Here is a 21,538-nt window from a genome sequence, read left to right as displayed (position 1 = left end):
TCTTGGATTTTCGTCACAATAAAATACACAGAACATAATCTTCACAAAAGTTATTTACAAAATGTTAAGCTATTGCCATTATAAATTACAATAACTTTTATTTAAGTATTAATTATTAAAAAAAATAAAAGCCATTGTTATTTGTAATATCAATACATCTAAGTCACATAAATACAACACATATTGCATTACAAATGCCATAGGTGTCACATTTGTGAAAGTTAAAACTATTGGCATTGTAAATGCAAAGCTATTAATTTCGCTATTTTCAAAACCAACACATAAATAAAAAATGTGTCATTTACAAGACCAATAGCTCAAACTTTCCTAATGTGAGACCTATTGCATTGCAAATGCTTGTTTTCTATTCTTTTAGAAATGCTAGCTCTGTCTTGCCGTGAGCTCAGCTAAGGAATGTCGTTTAGTTCACTTGGACAATATATCCGTTTATACTACACACTCTTCCCATGCTAGGGAGTTTGCACAAACTGTTACAATTCTTGGCTCAATCGGTTCCACACATCCTTCACTTTCACACATTTCTCAATCCAAATAACTGACTAATATCCACCACTCACATTACTTTCATATTTCACTATACTTATTCACCACTAATCCTTTATGGGTTCCGAAGAAGCGTGCCACTAGCTAAAAAAGTGCTTCCAAACCCCATCAGGGGTAACAAGCGCTATATAAATGCAAACCTTTTTCCCTCTTCTATCTCTCCGCTATCCTTCTCAATCCAAATAACTGACTAATATCCACCCCTCAAATTACTATCCTATTTCACTATACTAATTCAACACTAATCCTTTATGAGTTCCGGAGTAGAATGCTACTCACCAAAAAAGCACTACGAAGCCTCGTCAGGGGCAGTAAGTGCTATGTACATGCAATTACAATGCAATACAATACATTTCCCTCCAATCCACCATTTTCCCTCTACTGTCTCCCGTGATCGGGTGGTGGGCTTAGCTCGGGGAACTGGACATCTGCACAGAGGTATATTGAGAACAGATACATTTTGAATCTCTTTGAAAAGAAAATGGGAGGGGAAGTAATAGGAGCTCTGGGGTGAGCTTGTTCCATAGTTTGGAGGTCAGGACTGGAAAGTTTTTTCCACAAGAGAGAGATTTTCAGAAATGAGTGATCGACAAAAGATTGGTTTGAGATGAACAAAGATTCTGCATTGGTTTATACAGCTTGCATCCATTTTCAGGCTCATGGAATGCAGTAGTAAGCAACAATGGGGCATTCACCAAACAGGGCACTCCAGGTCCATATACTTTTAAAATATATATAAGAAAGCAGAGTATATAGCATTCTCGACTGTTTGACTTTTCTGCGAATTGGGCATGTGACCACGTATCAAGTATGCTCATCCTATGTGTTTTTGATGATGCCTGTAAGTATTTATAGGGTTGTTTGTGTTGTCCAGATGGTGCCTGACCCCTATGTTTCCCACAGGAAAGGAACCCACCTTGGATTCTGATTAGAGGATGCTTTGGGTGGGAGTGCTTGCTCTGCTCTTTGTCCTGGGCACCGAGGCGACAGAGGCTGGCTTGAAAGGACGGATTACCCAGCAGGGACTTGACTATGGTATGTAGCACCGGTCTTACTATGAACGCATTCCTCATTGTCCTGGTTACGCATACCCACTTTTATTTTTGAAATAATATAGTAATTGTTTGTATTGAGATTTAGCTCTCTAGAAATCAGAACTGGCCAATGTTTGGACACCATCAGGTAAATCTGAAGCAAAGACACACACAGACAAACACACAAACACCTCCCAAAGGGGTAAGTGCTGGATCCTATACCTTGAAGCGGCAGGCGGTTAGAGTGAGCAGAGAGATTTACCATCGGGCTGCAGACTGTCATCTGCTTACATTTTGCTGGTGCGAAGTTCTGCTGGATTCAATGTGGAGGTTGCATGAGATTTCTTGGAAGAACAACATTCCTGTGGGAAACAGCCATCACATCGCATGCATTACAACACAGTTGTTACAACGACCGCGTTGCTACATCACAGTACCATCGCAACACAAGTCGTTACAACGACTTGCTGTAGGGGGTGCTGTAAACTAAGAATTAGTATAATTTACAATTCCAACACCTTCCCTACTGTTGCACGCACTGGAGTTGGAATAGTAAGTTATGCTATTCCCAAGTCCACGGCGCCCCCTACTGCAAGTTGTTGTAACAAGATGCTTTGTAATGGTACTGCTATGTAACAACGCGGTCGTTGTAACGACCGAGTTGTAATCGCATGCGTTGTAAACACATGCAATGTAAATACCTATATTCCATTCCCATTGTCAGGAAGCCTCTTCAGTGTCGATTTACCTTACTGTAGAACTTTATCCCCTTGCATCCTGGTCTTGTTAAATACCTTAATTAAAAAAAGAAAACATACACTTAAAAAAAAGCCACTGCGTAAGCAATAAAGAGAAAGAGTTTAGGAGACCCGAATGACTTTGGTGAATACAACTAGGATGCTACTCCCAATTCTCATTCCCAGCCCTGTATTGCTCAAAGTCGCTATAGTGAGTGAGCAGATCCGACCGCTCCAGAATAGCAGACCCTTAAAAGGCTCCTCCCACCGCCAGAAAAAATAAGGAGCCACGCACTGCATTTTTAGTACATGGTCTTGGGCAGCGCAGAGAAGCGTTGTACCTCTGCAGCATCAGAATTGACTCACTTTGTTGCGGTCCACCAGTGTGTTTACTGCCTTTTCTGTGCCTCACTACAGCCCTGATCCTACCCACTTAAGCTATTGGTTCTTCTGCTGTAACCTTTGAACTCATGTCATCTTTTAGGGCGTCAGGTGGGCATGCAGGTCCTCAAGGCACAACTACAGACAATATCAATTCCGGACCAGTCTGGTACATACTCAGTTCCAGTGATCGGAGATGTGCATTACACCGTGTCTGAGTAAGTATTCTGTGCAGAGGTAGTAATTCACTTAGTATGATAGTCCAGTGTGGCCAGAAACTGCTCTATGGGTCAATTTTTAACTTCGGTCACATGGGGAATCCTTTTATGATCTAATCAACTTTTCACCTTCTTGAGAACAATCCTTTGCTTTTGCATGACATTCAGTTTTATCTGTAGTAATACCAATAAGGTGCAAATCTACATCACCATAGGAATCCAATGAAGCTGCACATGAGATGCCCGCAGGTAGCAGGGGATTGCAAGCATTGGCAGATGAATAGGTCTGGCTTGCATTGTGAACCTTGACTAATGCACCTAAAAACCTGCTGCATTGAAAACAAATAATGCATCTATGAGTTACAGAATTTAAAGAGTGATGATTTAGTAGACTTCTTTTGATGTAAAATATTCCCTCATGCATTGCAGTGCAAGCACTCCATAGGAGGAAGAATGACACAACAAATAGCCCTAGCATGAGGTGAGAGAGTTATACTCCAGTAGGCAGAATCAAAGTCCACTCTATGTAAATTTTGAACAATTGGTAACTAGGTCTGGTAGACAGCTGAGATGTCAAGCCAGACCTACAAATGTGCAGTAGATGAATGCAAAGGACTCCAGGGACTATACTTCACAGAATGGTGCTCCCTCTGCACTCAGGCGCTCCTTCTTTCCAACACCATGGGTACATTCTGGAGTGATGCAGGTATGATGAAGGCATTGTAGAGTGAGATTGAGGGGACAGATGGCGATGGAGAAGGATGGATGGTGTTGAAGAGTAAGATCTGTGGCCCCGGATTCTGCTCAGGATTCAGGATACTTAGCGGACAGTCGTTCGACACAAAACTCCAGTTTAGTTGACTCTCCAGTGGTAACTGTAATTGAGGGGTCCATGCCTAGCTCATGGAAGAATGGTTTGGAGTCAGAGTCAGATGAAAGCAATCACAACACTATTGGAATCAATAAAGTTAAAGTCCGGTCAAAGCCATTGGTGTTAAAAGGAATATGTTTAAATACTTACCCACAGTGATAGAACAGGTTCAAATGGACTCTTCAAAGAAAATGATACGTTGTTAATATAATCAGATAAAAGGTTATACCCCCTTACGGGATTGGTTGGTGCATGCTTAAAACAACAACTCCTTGTAAGGCATCTTGTATTTCCACAGGACTCGCTGTAAAGTAGGATCGCCTACACAAAGCTGTAGCCCCTAACAGTGTTAGCTCGACTGCGGGCAGAAATAGCAAACGGTCAATTAGGGAAGACCCCAGGGTATTTCATACAAGTAACACGACAGGCTCCAAGAGCATCCTCACTAGGGTACCGGAAAGAGGCTGTACCCTTGAAAATCTCCAGTAGACCATCACGAAGCAGACAGATGCCAAGCTGAATAATCGAGGAAGGCCACTCCCCGAAGGACGAAGCAGGTGACCCCTGCACTTCTGCCAGGAAACACTAAGGTTAGGTACTTGGTTAGGCTCATGGGCCCAAAGTACTCGGGATGAAAGTGTTTGGAGAGGAACACCCGGGTTGTAGAGATGGGTGGTGTTCAAGAGTAACTGATGATGATGGATCGGGGTTGGGTGGTGTTGAGCAGGGAATGGGTGGTCTTTGATAGGGGTAGGTGGTCTTTGAGAAGGACGGGTTGTGGCGTGGATGAGGATGATGGGTTTTGAGGAGGAATCGATGGAGGTGACAAGAGATAGTTAGTGCTAGAGACTGATGGGTGGTGCTGGATACTGCTAAGAATCTATCGCATGGTAGCCATAGCTGGATGTGCGCCGAGGTCCCATTCTCCTCCTCTTCTCATCCTAGGATCCGGATTCAGGATTTTCAGCTCCCAGAGTCCGCTGTTGGCTTTGTTCCTGGAACCGGGATAAAGTTATCGATCAGTAACGCCAAGATCATGATCACTGCAAACTGGCACGTGCAGGTGCTGTTCATGTGAGTACAAATGTGAATCCACTGCGGTTCTGGAGTGTATGTACAATGTAAGGTGGAAACCGTGTGTCTGTGGAGTGTGTGTGCAACCCAAGGTGGAACCAGTGGAGTTGTGGAGTGTGTGCGCAACCCAAGGTGGAACCAGTTGGACGCTGAAGTGTGTCTGCATCCCAAGGTGGACCCAGGACAGCTCTGGAGTGTGTCTACAAACGAAGGTGCCAATGTGGCTCTGAAGTGTGTGTGTACAACCCACGTGCAACCAGTGCAGCCGTGGAGTATGTGTAGCTGGAACACGTGCAGCAATAGAGTATGAGTGCATTTTTGTGACACAAACTCAGTGCAAAATGTTTGTAAGTCGGGGGCTTACAATTAACCACAACATCTGAACTAGTATATATATTTGCCATAAAACACATCTGCAGTGAATTATTTTGCCTGTTTAGGTGTTTTATAGAATACTAACATGTGGCCTTACTATCCAGATTAGGATGATCAGCTCACTCAAGGTCAATACAGGCGCTGTCTCTAGTTATAAACTCTTCACCCACAAATCACGGATTTCAGGTATGTTAGTCTAATTAGTTCAATGGAAGCAAAACAAGACTACAGCCCCCTAAAGACATTATACTAGCACACAAAAATCCAGGTCTGTAAGCAATATCCGTATGACCTGCAGGGAGGTGGTCACCTGAATCCAGATAGTCACAGAGACCATCATGCTCTAAGTGGTATGCAGAGGGCGGCAGCTCTCTTCCTGGTGACCTCTCCATCAACTCTGGTGCCTCTTGAAAGGCCATGAGCGGCCTGGTTCTAATTGTAATGCGAATGACATGGGACTAGGAATCTATTCGGCGCTCCGTCCGAGAGTCCTCTGAGTGCACATGGTCTCCCCTGGGTGGGGGTGAGCGCGTTGATAAAGTATGATTCTATTTTGCCGGTAACAGGTGCAAAGGCTGTGGCTAGCCTAATGACAAGGCAGAGTGCTGTGAACAAGGATCACTTATAATAGGAAGCCAATTTAAGGTAGTCAGATGCTCTGCCATAATTGAATCCAGGGGAAGACTAAGGAGAAGAAGACGGGCAACAGCATTTTTGTACCAATTAAATGTCAACCAGTGTGGGAGACCGATGAACGGAGAGTTCCCATAGCGCAGGTGGGAAAGGACTAATGCTGTTCGATGATCACCGTGACCACGATCACCTTCAGACCTTCGACCACACTTTCAGACCATCATGCCACTTTCTCAATCATGCCCGAGTTTTAGACCTACACCCCAAATTTCAAACCTTCATACACAACTTTAGTCCTGCACCCTAGCTTTCAGACCCTCTTCAGCCCACGCCCTTATTTTCCGACCCTTGCCTACAGTCTGAAAACCACAAATGTAGCCTCTGACCCACTCCTTTCGGTGGGTGCATGGGTCACTTTCTAACATTCACCCCACCTTCAGTACCTCTTAACACCTTCGCATTCTCTTCTGTGACCTACCTACATGTTTCTGCTGAGAGAGGATTTTAGCCCAAGTGAAGGCTTTTCATAGCTTGTAACCGTATGTGATTAAATATTACGCGACAGATGTTAAATGTCTGCCTATCTGTCTAACACTCATGCTTTGTATCCACAGAAAAGACGGTGGTTCCTGTGACCTGACTGTGGAGGGCTTGTCCATCTCGGCTGTTCTTGGTGTGACCCGGGATGAGGGTGGTCGCCCAGCGGTGTGGAAGGACGCCTGCAGCTCCAGTATTGGGGCGCTTCATGTCACCTTCCATGGTGGATCCAGGTACTGTGCTGTTAGCAGATGTTTCCAGCGATGCCCTGTGTGTACTCTTTCTTCCAAACCATCCTTCATGTGTTTGCTTCTGTCTTTGCAGCTGGCTGTACAACCTGTTCACAGGGGCTCTGGAGGGACCTCTAAGGGACATAATCAATACAAATGTAAGCCTGGTTGATCCTTATCAAATACTTCTACATCTGTGGGGACCCTTGACTCATGTTAGAGAGATGTCAGGTGAATGTGTGCAGTGGGTTTCAAAGAAAGGGTTATGAGAGATTGAGGATGAAATGGAGAAAGGAGCATGTCTCAATAAAAGGTTGGCCAAGGCTTTGCGCCCAGCCTTCGACAGACATGGCAACTGTTACTGTTGGGAAGTAGTATGTGTCTGCCTTCATGTAAAACTTTCTTTCTGCCCAGAAAAATGCATTTTTAGGGTTTTAATGTTTCAGGGATTAGTCCACCAACTACCATGTGTTTATGAAACTAAAGTGCTACTACCTGCATGTGCCCCACCTGTCTGACCACCCTCCGGACATGCCAGCAGCCACCGTGGAGGAGTCTTTTTGACACTCAAAGCTACATGCATTATCTGCCTCATGGTGAGGCAATGCCACTATCCTCGGGGCGCTCTTCACTCCGTTCTACAGTGAGAGGGCCAAGTGTTTTGCATCCTTTACTCCTCCTGGAGCAACATTTGAGGCTGTCTTTGCTACCCCTAAACTCGGAGGTGACCCCCTTTCATAGGGTTTAATCCTTGTCCCTCTACACTGTCACTTAGATTATATTAGGTGTGGTTGTTCCATAAAACGCTGAAATGATCCCTCTGAACAAATGTCTGTCCCGAAAATGTGTTTACGCAGCGGCGGCTCCTCTGCAATGGCGGAGGAGCTTCGCCCCACTGCCTGGCTCAAGGCGAGCAAATTAAAAACAAAATGATGTTCTAGCATAGTTTTATTTTTCATATGCTGGCTCTGAGCCAGCTTGTGCAGCGAGGGGTGGGGCATGGGGAGGAGGAGTGCTATGTGCACTCCCTAAGTGTTAATATGTGTTTGGCCGGTCGTCTCAGCCTGGCCAAACACACATGCGCACTTAGGTTTCTCCTACCTTTCTCCATTGAACAGCTGGGCTGGAGAAACCCCCACAGACTTCCTGGTCTGAGCGGAGTGTCAAACCAGCCTGCTCAGGCCAATCCCTGTGATGTTCTCATAGTATGAGAGTAGCGCAGGATTGCAGAGAGAGTCTGCGACGCTGTCCCAGTGCTTGCTGGGACCAGGAAGGACGAGGCAGGAGGCAGGCAGCAGCTCCAGGTCAGTGTTTATGTTTTTACATGTTTTATTATTAAACCCCTGCCCCCTGCACGCGCTCCCCCTCCAGTGCTCCCCCATGCCCTCTGCACCGGCCCACCGCCTCGTCATTGTGGCCGCTGTCACTGGTTTTCTGTTGGAGAGAGACGCTCTGTCTCTTGGTTGGAGGTTTATGTCAGAATATCCATAACAAAAATATTGTTTGACATAAATATTCAGTCCTAAACATGATTTACAAAACCATTGTACCCATTGGGTGTAAATTTTGTATTATTAGCTCCAGTGGGGCCATATTTGTTTCCTTGATATTTCGGAGCTAATATTTCTGAACAATGACATTTAGTCCATGATGTTCTGGTACCATGCCCTGGCTGCTTGCACGGTATGAGCTCTGTGTGTGAGGGACTATAGCCCTGCTTGTCTTTGCAGTACCCTTTCTGTTTGTGTCTCAACCTATCACTGTGGCTCCATTATATGTACTAGTTTCATATGTATGCGCCATTCCAATGTGTGGGGGAAGCAGGCGTCATGAATTTGGCATGGTGGGCTAACCGCAACAGGCCCTCGAAAAGTCACCACGCATGCAACTTTCCTGCTTATTGTCCGAATATTATTGCATTTTTGTTGTTGTTGTTTCATCCGCTCCATACACCATTGTAAGCCTACGAGAAAGCATTTCATAACAATCAGAACTATGATGTGGCATGCGTGTTATATTGTAGGTAAATCGTTTTTTCACTGTGTGACTTACCCCTCTCCTGATCAATGGTGTAGCAAAGTTGCCATGGGCCCTAATGTAAACTGGGAAAATGTCCTCCTATCCCAACGTGTGATGGTAAAAAAGAACTATAATTTGGGTGCAATAAGACCCCCCCCCCCCAGACTGCTGGACTATGATGCTACTCCACCTTCTGAACTATTAAATGCTGTGTCCCTGCTCCTGACTTATCCTGCCTTGTCCACCAGTTTCCTAGTGGGCAGATGTCCTCATTAGTTAATCGTGGGGTGAACACTCTTGACGTTCTCTATGGGTTAAGAGGCCATGGGGTGAAAGCATCAAAGTCTTTGTGACAAGCGGAGGGTGAATAGTGTGATATGTACAAGGAGCGAGGGAAGAGAGGCGTGTGGACCATCAGGAGAGCCTAGTCTTTGATGGCTGAAGCCAGAGATGTGTGACAAGTGGTGAGTGCTATAGTTGGACTTTGAGATGTGTGAAGGAAGGGGTACGAAGATGTCCTTAGAATGGGAGTGTTAGAACCAAGCGCATGCTCTGTGTTCAGCGACCTTGCAGCGGTGCAGTGACTTGTCCTCTGTGCTCTCCAGCTGTGCCCGCAGGTTGGTAATGCCTTTGGAGACCTGGAGGAGGTTCTGAAGACCATACCAGGTAAGAAGAGCTCACAAAAGTATCTCAACTGAAGCATAGTGATGGTACAGTATGTGCTCAGGTGCCTTCTTCCTCGCTACGTCTTACTCCCCCAAATGCGGTGGACGCTGAAATGGCCGCCAGTTGGTAGACTTGGTAGTAAGTCATGAGCTTTTGGTGGAGGCATCAGGGAGATGCGGTCCAGACTTACAAACAACAGCCTCAAAAGGACTCCTCCTTAGAACGCCCTGGGTTGGACCTCCAAGAACTTCTACAGATGCTGAAACAAGCAAGGAACTTCTGATGGGCTGGTGGAGGCCCCCTCTGTTAGTTACCAATTTAATTATATAGGGGATATTGTCTTATTTTCTTTTCAGGAGTGCCTCATAGCTGCACTACATTCCCCTGAGCTGCAGAATGTTCTACTCGAAGCTCAGCTGTTGCCTGGCTTTTTACACCTTTTTCATTTAAGCTGGACCTCGGAGCCAGCACACGATCCTCTATAAACTGGGACACTGAAAATTTGGAAATTTGCAATCACATGGCTGCAAGTTGTTCTGCATAATTGTGGATTTGGCACGCATAGCTCACCATCTGCTGCAAATTTTGCAGATTTCAGTAGGAAAACTGTTTCTAGCTCAAATGAGTCAAACATTACAAAGGTCCACACTTGGTGTGATACGGTCGGAGACCCTTTTCAAAAGATGACTTATCATCTTTTATTTTCTGATTGATGAAGTCAGAGGATAAATTGGTACAACTTGGGTGAAATCTTTGCCCAGACAGTATCAATTTGTTTTACAATGATGATAAAGTGAAATAGTATGTGCTGCTTTCTGCCACAATATTTCCCTTTTATTGCCTCATAACTTGCTCACCCTGGCATAGAATTTGATCCTCCATTGCCGCATACTTGCAGTGAGCCTGCCTTTTAGCTGCTGAGATGGTCCCGGCAACAAGGAGATCTACTGGTGGGTACTCTGCCAGGCATTTTGGCCAGTGTCTGCTTTCAGCTTAAAGCCCTGGGTAGGTCCACGGATGCTGCTGCTAATTCTCACTACTGGATCATTTACTGTGCTAATCTTGCCACAGAATCTTAGCCAAGACTCCCTTAATTTCCTTTAGTGTAAGGAATTAGATGTGGTGAGGAACTTAAGGTGAGCTCTGGGGATGTGGTGTGATGATGGGTCTCAGATTCTGAATATCTGCTGAGGTTTCAAGCTTACTAAATGTCATGGGTAAGTCGAGGGTATGTTTTTAAAAACGAATGCACAGTTAATATACCTTGGAAAGGTAGAGCATATACTAGCAATTTCAGATTGCAAATCACATATATACATATACCATTTAAAATTTACCAACGTTGAAAACCAGAAGTATGTTGCACTCATTGTTGGTGCGGTACAACCCAAAACAGCTTGCGTAGTGTATTACAACAAGCTAAATTTAGAGGCGACCACCTAGAGTTTCTTTGGGAGTACTTGGAAGTAGTAGGGTCTCTGGGCATCACTCCTATGTTTATAAACATCCAGAGAGTCAACAGAGGAATACAACATACCCCGCGCGTGCTAGGTAGCTCTAGTAAATCCGTGTAACAATGACTTCTAAAGGTTCAACGATAACTCATCAGGCTTGGCTGCTGCTAAAAGGTTTTCGTCCAAAAGAACAGTGAACTCTTCCAAGCTGTGGGTTAATAACTCTTGTGAGAGCACCAAGACTTTGTAGTCAAAATGTTTCCAATGTCCATAAGTAGTCGCCTGCCTTTCTTGTCCGCAAAATGTCAATTTCATCTACCAAATAAATAAAAAGGATCAACAAGAAAAGAAAAGAAAAAGTGATGAGAGATCATAAAACGAAAAATATACTTGTAAAGTAAAATAAAATGAATTTGTGTATATTGTCAAAAATAGCATTGCCATAGTGGGGTTCAGTCTTTTTTCTTTTTATAGGGAGTTGGACAGATGTGAAACTGCAATTATTGTAGAGGTTTGCTACAAGCATCTGGTGTCGAGCCATGGGCTTTGTCCCAGGCAAAGCAGGAGGAACTGGTTTGGACTGGGACTGAATATGGATTCAGGTCCCAAACCTGATATCTGAAAATAACTCCACATATGGAATACTTACAGATGGGACCATACAAGAGATGTAGGAATGGGTCAAACACACAGGACAGGCACAACACACGTACGCACACACAGGCATACCTTGCTTATGTGTGACATTTCCATTGTTTCAGCCTTCATATAAGCGACGTTCTACTGCAAATATATGACACTTAAGAGACACTTTTTTGTTAGTAAAACCAAGCTTTGATGTCCATGTAAAGAGAAACATATCATAAATCACTCTATTTTGAGCAGTGAGAGGCTCTAAAAAGGCATTGAAACTGCTGCAAAGCTCCTGAAATGCAAGGTCAATTAACTAATTAATTATTAAGAATGCTCATGATTCTCTTCAACAGCACAAGGGATTAAGGGGCTGATTGCGATGACGGTGAGACTGCCACCAACAGCCCCTTGGTGGCGGTCTCACCGCCATCATATGCAAGTTTCCCGCCTGCCTTATTACAATGTCGGGCATGTTCTAGTCGGTCGGAAAGACCGACCGCCACACATCCAAACGGGTTCCTTGAACCCGCCGGTGCGTCGGAGAGAGTTGTATTCCCTACAATGGCACCGCCATAGGGATTACAATTCCCTTTACGCCCGCCTTTTCATGGCGGGTAACCCGCCATAAAAAGGCAGCCGTGAAAGGTCTTGGGTAGGGGGCGCGTAGTAGTGCAGGGATATGTAATGTATCCCATTTTTGCAATGCGGCATGTTCTTAAGCCAGCAGTACCCGCCGCAAAGCAAAATATAGGCATTGTGACCGCAGTGGTGGCGGTCGCATTGTAATGCCTCTGTCGGGACTGCCGACAGCCTGTCGGGCGGTCCCGTTTATGATCGTCTGGCGGACGGACGAAAGTTTGCCCACCATCCTAATCAGCCCCTAAGTTCAGTTGCACCTGCTCCCCTATTTAAGTGTATTCCAAGATAGCTTGCAGGGTTAAAGTAATATCTTTAACTTAAAGATCTGAAACCCCTATCACAATTTATGACATTGAGGTCAACCACCACTGGGGAACTCGATAAGATAGCTCATTGGGTTGAGCAGAAGTGGCAGATCTGTGCATGTCCTTCTGATAATGCCGATTGCTGGGTCAGCAGGGTCTGACTGGGGCCAAAAGTAGGCCCGTGCACCCTGAGAAAAAGGTCCCCACATTTGTGGATAATCACTTTTCGTGCAATGTTGCTTAGTCAGTATCGAGGGAGTAATTTGGGGATAAATTGCAGATAAATGAAGCTTTCTAAACTTGTAGAGCACATTGACCAAGACTAGACACCCCATTATTCCTCTGCAACTGACCCTCACCTTATTTTCAGGTCTATAAATATATATATATTTCTTCTACTCGGGTCCCAGAATCTGTTAATCTCCCATTAGTCCTTTAGTCTGTGCTCCCCCTCAGATCCCTAAATGTCCTCTACGCCAACAGGCCATGAGTCGTAACCATGCGCTTCCTTGTGTCTGGAGGCTTCTGTTCACCCTCAGGGGTTCTTGCTCATCCTAAGGACTTCAAAGATTTACTCATCATTACTTAGCGTTGTAGCTCCTGGCACCCAACACGGCCCTGTAGCTGATTTCCATTATCGGTCCCCTAATGCTCCTGCTCACTCTGCTATGCTAAAGATTTGTAAAGCATATGGAGACCCAGAAGCAGCCCGGGGCAAGTTAGGAGAGGGTAAGCCACTGAGGACCCAGGTAAAATTCCTGAAGAGTACAATGTAGAAAAGCCATGTTTTAAGAGCTTTCGTAAGAGCGGCTTGTTGTCTATGGCTCGGATAGCCAAGGGAAGAGAATTCCAGAGCTTGTCCATGTTGAAACTAAAGGGCCGTCTTCCAGTGGCGTAACGAAACTCAAGGGAGCCGCCTGCAAAGTGTATAGAGGGACCCCCCCCCCCACGCTCTGGACCCAGTCAGGAGCTCTCAGCTGCCACCCTCACACACTGCCTGAGGGGGCCCCCTTGAGCTCCGGCACCCTTGCACCGCGGGGGTTGCGGGTCTGTTGTTACACCACTACGGTGTGTATGTGTATGTGTATGTGTGTATAGGCATTTATATAGCGCACTACTTACCCGTAGGGTCCCAAGGCACTTCGACCGCTGCGAAACCCTTCCTGGCTTCCCTGAGAGATGGTCCCTTAATGGGTATCTCCAGGGTGAGACCAGGCATCCCCGGCGGTCTGGTGGGGCCGTTAGTGAAGATGAGGCAGGCTAATGCCCAGAGTTGCCGAGTGTGATCGCTGATCAGAGTGGGCACCGAGGCGAGAGAATTATCGAGTCCTCTGACCCTGGTCCAGAAACCTGCCGCGCCGGGAATCGAACCCTGGTCCCGGGCCGTCCTCTGCTCTCGGGTCTGCCGCCTCTAACCAGTGAGCCACACTACTCCAACTCTAGCTCTCTTGACTGCGGGGAAGGTAACTTGGTGTAGGTCGGAAGATCGGAGTGACCTATTCGGAACGTAGGGGGTTACAAACTGGCATTGGATACTCGGACTATGCCTGTGTATGGCTCTGTGGGTAATGTAATCTGAGGACAAGGAGGGCTCCTGCTTTGTCTGAGATGACCCTTGGAGTTCAACTCACCTGGTTTCCCTGTTCATCCTTGCGCCCTGTAGCGCCTGTTCACTGTTACCCAGAAGTTGCAGCAGGCAGAGGGGCTGACCTCAGGCGGTGCATAATGCAGGGCCGCACAGGTTATAGCAAGGGAACTAAATGGATTTCATTAAGGTCAGGCTTGTAGACCTCTTTGTAGGTGCATGCCACAAGGTCTTTAGACCCTCTTTAATAAACTGCCTCCAACAAGGCGGCCACCCTTGGACAGGTTAGGGCGGTTTAGTTACTCCTTACGAATAAAAGGAAAAACATTATGGCTGCTCATTGGCCAGGCAAGTTTTAGAACTCTGCATGTAACACCTGGACTCAAAATAATTGAGTAATTTGTGCTCCAGTTTCTACTACCAGCCCTACTGCAAACCTGCGGCACGAGACCAGATACCCCTTGCTCGAACATGAGTTATCAATACTAAGAAAGAAGCTCTGCTCTATTTTACCAGACTCGAGTCACGTTGGCACCTAAATCATTTATTTAATAATTCATTCATTCACACATTAATTTCTCCCAGTATTGTCCTTTTTTTGCAAAGAACTCTGAAACCATAAAGAACCAGGTAGATCAAAGGCTTCCCCTTCAACCCCAGAGGAAGAAAAGTACTGTTCCACAATACTAATGTTGAAGTGCTTGCTCAGTGAGTCTGCACCCTTCTGTCTACGGTCCTGCAGACCCAAGGTATCAACCCAGGCATAGCTGATAAACCCTCTCATCTTTAGTGGTTTATAAAATGCATAATATTCAGCTGGGCTGTAAAGTCTACTTAGTAGACACAATTCTGTTTGTGGTGTGCACTGTACCTCAAGTCAAAACAGGAACTGAACGGTTAATGTGAAACAGGATCAAAGTGCAGCAACCCAGGGATCTCAGCATAGTGGATTTAATGGATAGGGAAGAGAAAGTAGGATTCGAAATTGGGAGTGTGGTGGTGGGGCGGAGCGGGGTGTGGTGATGGGGCGGAGCGGGGTGTGGTGATGGGGCGGAGCTGGGTGTGGTGGTGGGGCGGAGCGGGGTGTGGTGATGGGGCGGAGCGGGGTGTGGTGATGGGGCGGAGCGGGGTGTGGTGATGGAGCGGGGTGTGGTGATGGGGCGGAGCGGGGTGTGGTGGTGGGGCGGAGCGGGGTGTGGTGACCGAGACGGGCCGCGCAGATTATTACTAACATTTCTGGTTCTTTTCACAGTCTCTGCCCCGATTGACCCATTTGCTGAAATTGATTATTCATTGATCAGCGTTCCACAGATCACGGATCTGCACATGGACTTGGATTTTAAGGTAAACAAACTATGATCAGAGCACAGTACTGGGTACCAGTGGAGGTCAGGCAGAACTTGCCTAGCATTCCAGATGGAGTGCAGGGATTGGTCAGCATCAGAGATGGAGAGCAGAAGCCGATCAGCATAGGAAAGGTTCGAGCAGAAAAGGTCAAAACTAATTTGGGGGACAGGGATTGGTCAGCACCGAAAAAAACCAGTACATGAGCATGGCGAAGAACGAAGACTGCAGAGTCTGGCCTAAGGATCCTCCTGATCTGGGCTACCTGCCTCTTGGTCAGCAATAGAAATGTTTGGGAAGTGGCCTGAGCATGAGTATGCTTTTGATTTGGTTCTGTGGCTTGAGTTTGAAGCTCTGGAGATTGAGGATTCAAGGGTTTTGTGAGGGAATGTCGAGAAATTTTAATGAGCAGTTGCGGCCAGCTAAAATGTCAGACTTTTTTAAATTCAAGGTCTAGGGGGATTTGGAGTTAGACCTGGGGCATTACCATGAAGTCCTGGATATCTTTTTTATGGCTGGAGTTAGATTTGTGGCTGAACTAGGCATTAGGAATTTAAAGTGAGGTTTAAGCAATTATCTATCGATTGCAATATCTGTAAAGCACAAATTGTTATCTGAATGTCTGACCTGAGACTTGCAGAGACTGGCGGAGTGGCCCGTCCCGATGGAGAAGCAGCGGATTAGGCACTACTGTAGCATATGGCAGGAACAACTTTTTAGGGCTTTTACAACCACTAGGTGGTTGGCGAGAAGCCTGACAGAAGCAGGGAGTTGGTTCCGGTGTTTGACTTCCTGGGGGGAGGCGAACCATTTTGTCTTTGGGAACAACAAGGGAGTTCAAACATACTGAGCAAAGTTGGTCTGCCTGGATGTAGCGACGAAGCATATGCTAACAATACAAAGGACCAGTTTTGCAAATGGCTCCTTAACAGATGGTTTTAAAAACAATATTTTCCATAACACCAAATCAGGGAAGGCTGGGGAGAAGATGAAAGGCGTAGACACTTGGAGAAAGGTTGAGGAGAAGACAAAGGGCAGCATTTTGAAACATTAAAGGCAGACTGTGGTTTGGAATTCAGAATGGTTGGCAGTCAGGGGATTTAATGTACGTTTGCTTCTCTTCAGGTGTTGAGTGTGGGCTCAGGGTCTTTGGTCAAAGAGTAAGCGTCCGATTGAAGATCATGGTGTTGGGTTGGTGGGTGGATGATAGTTGGGTTGTTGAATTTTAAATCAGGTATTTGAAGTGAGCATCAGAGGACCAAAAACAAAATAACAAGGGTAGCGAGAAGAACGTAAGGTGGCCAAGCTTTCAATGTCAGGACTAGGCGGCTGCTAGGCAGGATGTGAAATCTTCAGCCTGGAAGCAGAGAGCCAGGGATGTGTAACAGAGTAAGAGATTTTGACTGTCTGTGGCTGGGAGTGAGAGTCGGGAAATTGTTTTGAAGTTCAATGTGTTGGAAAGGGGCTGGAGTTGGAGGTCAGTAGACTAAAAGAAGGTAACACTTACGAATTGAGGGGTTCCTCAGGTTGAAGTGCAGACCAGTATGTTGGACCGAGGAGTCAGCAGGTTGGAATGGGGGTCTGATAGCGTAGAGAGGAATGAGAAGGTTAGAGTGGAATTAGCAGATAGGAATGGAGGTCAGGGTACCAGTAGATTGATCAGGAGGTTAGAGTAGAAGGCTAGAGAGGTTGGCGTAGGATCATCAGGCTGGAGTTGTAGGCTTCAGGTTGGTGTAAGATCATCAGGTTAATGTGAGGTCAGCCGGCCGAAGCGAGTGAAGTACTGAAAAAGTGCACACCTAGGAATTCTGTAAGTCCCTCATAATCTGTTGTGTTCTATATTTTACCTGTGCCCACCTCTTGCCCTGTCTTTACTCCCTCTCCATTCCTTGTTCCTCTACTTCTTTTTCAATCCTTGATTCTCTCCTTGTCCCATTCACTTCTTTCAATGTTTCTCACCTAGGGTGAATTTTACCAAGTGGGGCATCACAGTGAACCCCCGTTTCCTCCAGCGGCCTTCTCCATTCCTGACCAGAACAACCAGATGTTGTACATCGGAGTCTCGGAGTTCTTCGCTAACTCGGCTGGATATGTCTATTTCATGTCGGGAGTGCTCCAGACCAACCTCACGGATGCCATGGTAAGCTGTGGGCAGTGGCGTGAATGGTGAGGAGTGGTAGAGCCGGGCAGAAGATGCTCCCTACCAGGGAGAGGTGATGCAGGAAGATGGGCTGTGCCACATCCTATCACAGGCACATCTCTAGGTTGAGTCCCACCACAGAACACTGCACCTGTGGTTAGAATGGGGTGGTAGGAGGCAGAGCACCCTCTCCAGTAGTATGTATTATTGCTCCCAAAAGTTAGCTTGGTATGAAGGAATAGAAATGTACATTCTGCAACTTTCTTGAGTATCTGAACTAGTGGTCCAGCAATTGTGCCATTGATCCTAGAGCAAGCAAGGGAAATACCCCCGACTGCTATTTCTGTATCAAAACACAACAATAAGCAGGAATGAGTAGGCCCTGATGCCTCTTCGCCCTGGTGCCTCTGCACCTGCTGCACCATTGGTAGCTATGCCCCTGGTGTGATCTGAAAACACTATAAGATTACAAATATACAAACCAGAAATAGTAGTAACTATGTGCTTGTGGTCCCCAACCTGAGGGCGCGTGGTAAAATAGTTATTTTATGGGTCAAGTGGGAAGGGACTGGTGGCTTTGCAATTAATTTTAGCTGATGGTGAGACAGCTTGTATGGGTTCCATAGATCCCCCACAGAATGCACAGTCTGCTGAAGGATACACTGTTGATTGGTGTCCAGGCCTCCCATTGTCTTACTTTGGACAGCAGCCTCATGGGTGCCAAGACCCATATTCTTTCTACCACACATCTCACAAGGGCTGCCTGGCACTTGGCACTCATGGCTCTTACTCGAAATGTGATATCATATTCAGTCTCTCAGCTGTTTATGGCATGTGGAATTTCCTGGCACCTATTTTCACATTATAAAAATAGTCTGAAATTTGAAAAAAATTATCTATCAAGATGTACTTTCAGAAACACCGAGTTTCCAACACAAAACAAATCATTAGTATTAAGAATGTGATAGCAGAATCTTCTCTGGAATTGAATGTTAGAATGAAGAACAGCGCCTCTGTACTGCTTTTCACTCATAAAATTTGCTCAGGTGACACTTTTACTGTGTATAGTTGTATATTTCCTGGTCTCTTACACCAAACAAGAATGTATGTTTAAATGACAAGATTCTTATTGCATTTTTCTGCACTTCTAAACATACTCCATTTGCCTTAAATAAAGAAATCATTCAAAAAGAATTAGATAGCCGTATACATTTATTGAAAAAACTATAAATGTTCTTGGAAGACTATCTTGGAAAAGCATACAAAGTTTCAGTTTCATGCAAATGTTTAATAGGTTGTCCTCTGAGGCCACTGCTTGGAGAAACCTCAGAAGAAATGAAACCAGGCTTACAAAGGTGATCCGAAGTGATTTACTCCTGTACATGTAGATACATGTTCTCCTGATCTAAAAAGGCCCTTGACTTCCTCTCTCCTGAAAGAGTTATCTCTTTTTTTGAGTTTAACTTTATTAAGAGAAGAATTGAAAAAATAAATAAAGAAAATGAGAACATTTCATATATAAAGAGATATAACATAATAAGCTTATAATCATTGGCAATAACAATTTATAAAAAGGAAGAAAGAAGAGGTAAACGGGGGGATCAGGGAGGTAAAAAGAACAAGGGAAGTAAAGACAATAAAATATTAGATCATCAACATTAGAAATAACACCTGAGTTTGAAACTTTATAAGCATAGAAAAATAGCTTTCAAATTGTTTAGACTAACTGTAACAGAAACCATAACAACGAAATGAGTAATCATGAAGGCAAATGAGAATGAATTAAAAAGACAACAAGTACATCAAGGAGGTTTCCGGACTTCATCGGAAGAGTTAACTGGTGACATGTTTGTAGATGCAATGCATGTTAAAAAGGAGGATAGTGGGAGCCATAAAAAATCTCTTTTAATGGACAGAGATATGGGAGTGACATAGTTAGTGTCCAATCTATGATGAAAACAAACAGCAGAAAGAGTTATCGCTGTCCCCTGCTTGGGACAAACATGTCATGGCTGTACACAGTTTTTGTTTGGAGAGCTACCCATCACTGGGTTTTCTCTGTCTCAATGGCAGGTTCGTTAGCATGTCTCCGTCACTGCTGAGGGACAGCTACCCACCCGAATCTTGGCTTCCACCTAGAGACATCTTAAGAATTTTGGGGGCCCTAGGCCAAATGTATTTTGGGAGCCCTTGTTGTTTGAATTTATGATCCAATTTCAGCTCCTTCGTGCCTTCTTGGCCAGGTCATTGACAGTGCACGGGCACACTTGTCCAAATTCTAAATGTATTTACATCTAATATTCAGGGATAGTGACATGCGTTTTCAATCTTGTAACACAGTAGTAAATCACTAATATTGCTCCAAATAATCTGTGACGCACTCCCATTTCTCATATGTGAGGTCCTGTTTTGATCTCAAAGAATCTTTTTTTATGGATGTTGCATGAAACAAACACAAAATTTCTAAGCAAAATGCCTACAATAGACTCTCACACATCACTCACATTAAAAATAAAATTAAAGGAAATCAGCATTTAAAACAATCTGTTAAAGAATTATGCAAGCTCATCGGGACAAGACAAAGGGCCAGATGCATCAAGCATCCATTTTGCGATTCCTAAATAGCGATTTTTTGCGAATCGCTATTTAGAAAGCGCAAAATGGTATGTATGTACAAAATCGCTATTTTTTAGCGATTCCTTATTATTCTTTATTTGCGAATTCGCAAAAATGCGAATTCGCAAATAATGAATAATTTGCAATGCATTCCTATGGGCCAGGAGGCCCATAGGAATGATAGTGCAATAATTCTCAAATTGCGATTTCGCAATTAGCTAATCGCGATTTGAGAATTATTTCAAAGGTGCAGGGGTGTCTCAAAGACACCCTGCTGCACCCCTGAAATTGACATGTGTGTGCATGTGGCACACATACATGCCCTATGGGCATGTATGTGTGTCACATGCCACCCTCACAAATGCCAAATAGGGCATTTTTAATAAGAAATCGCAAATTACCACCAACTACAAATTGGTGGTAATTTGCGATTTCTTAACACAAATTCGCAATTCCAAATAGTTACATACATATCATTTAAGGAATCGCACAAATTGCGATTCCTTAAATGCTATGGCAAAATAAGGAATCACAATTTTTTGCGATTCCTTAAATTGCGATTATTTGATACATAGCAAAATATTGCTAAAAGGCCGTTTGCGAGTCGCAAAGGCCGAAATTCTGCGAATTTCGGCCTTTGCGAGTGGCAAAAGCCTTGATGCATCTAGCCCATAGCTCTGTCAGCCCCCCTCCCCCCCTTAAAAGGCTGGGCCCGAGCACACTTTGCCCATGCCTTAGAACGTCTCTGCTACCACCCTCATTACATTCTGCAAGCGTTCCCAGCCGAAGAAAACAGTCAGGCCACCAACCCGTACACACATTCAGGAATTCAGTAGTCTATGACCAAACGAAATTGTAGGATAAGCAAGGCGGTTGACTCGGAGCTCTGCAATGCTACTCTCTTTTAGAACCATGAACAACTTAACGCTCGCCTTACAGAACGAAGTGAAAGAGGAACTATCAGATTTCAAATAAATTTGTTACAACAAGCATTTACAATGCAATGGTTTCGCCTTTGGAAAAGTTAGAGTTATTGGCATTGTAAATGACAAAATTTGTATTTATGTGTTGGTTTTGAAAACAGATAAATAAATGGCATTGTTATTTACTGTTGGACAGGCCACGTAAAGGGCCGCTCCCCCTCTGCCCGACCAGGCCCGAGCCCGGTCCCTCCAGTGTCACACACCACCACTTCACGCTTTCCGTCCCCTCCGGGACCCTTGCCTCTGAACATATCGACCTTGTGGGCCCGATCTCTCACTGGCCCGCGCGCCCAGCCTGGGCGCCATCTTGGACACTCCGCCACGAGGCCGCGTGGCCCCCGAACGACCCCAACCCTGGGCCTGGCCAGGCCTCAGACATCCCGGCACCATCATCCACCCAGGAGGTGAGCGGACCACTTGGCAGGTCAATGGGAGAAAGAGGTGTCGATGGTTCTCCCTCGCCAGGTGCCGCTCGCCCACCATCTCCCCGGGCGCTGGCT

General features: G+C 45.3%; 1 protein-coding gene across 1 annotated transcript in view; it reads left to right on the top strand.

Moving 5' to 3' along the window:
• The window catches only part of LOC147706261 (bactericidal permeability-increasing protein-like), a 104,724-nt gene that overhangs the window by 45,818 nt on the left and 37,368 nt on the right, over positions 1–21,538 (top strand). Inside the window, exons 2-9 of the mRNA XM_086932705.1 lie at positions 1,468–1,599; positions 2,820–2,934; positions 4,751–4,879; positions 6,502–6,657; positions 6,749–6,812; positions 9,279–9,339; positions 15,208–15,299; positions 17,263–17,439. Of these exons, the coding sequence (XP_086788831.1) occupies positions 1,500–1,599; positions 2,820–2,934; positions 4,751–4,879; positions 6,502–6,657; positions 6,749–6,812; positions 9,279–9,339; positions 15,208–15,299; positions 17,263–17,439 (894 nt within the window). The 5' untranslated portion in view covers positions 1,468–1,499. The remainder of the gene's footprint in view (positions 1–1,467; positions 1,600–2,819; positions 2,935–4,750; positions 4,880–6,501; positions 6,658–6,748; positions 6,813–9,278; positions 9,340–15,207; positions 15,300–17,262; positions 17,440–21,538) is intronic.

The sequence above is a fragment of the Lissotriton vulgaris genome, chromosome 7 (assembly GCF_964263255.1).
Source record: "Lissotriton vulgaris chromosome 7, aLisVul1.2, whole genome shotgun sequence".
NCBI classification, from domain to species: Eukaryota; Metazoa; Chordata; class Amphibia; order Caudata; family Salamandridae; genus Lissotriton; species Lissotriton vulgaris.
This window is presented reverse-complemented; position numbering and strand designations above follow the sequence as displayed.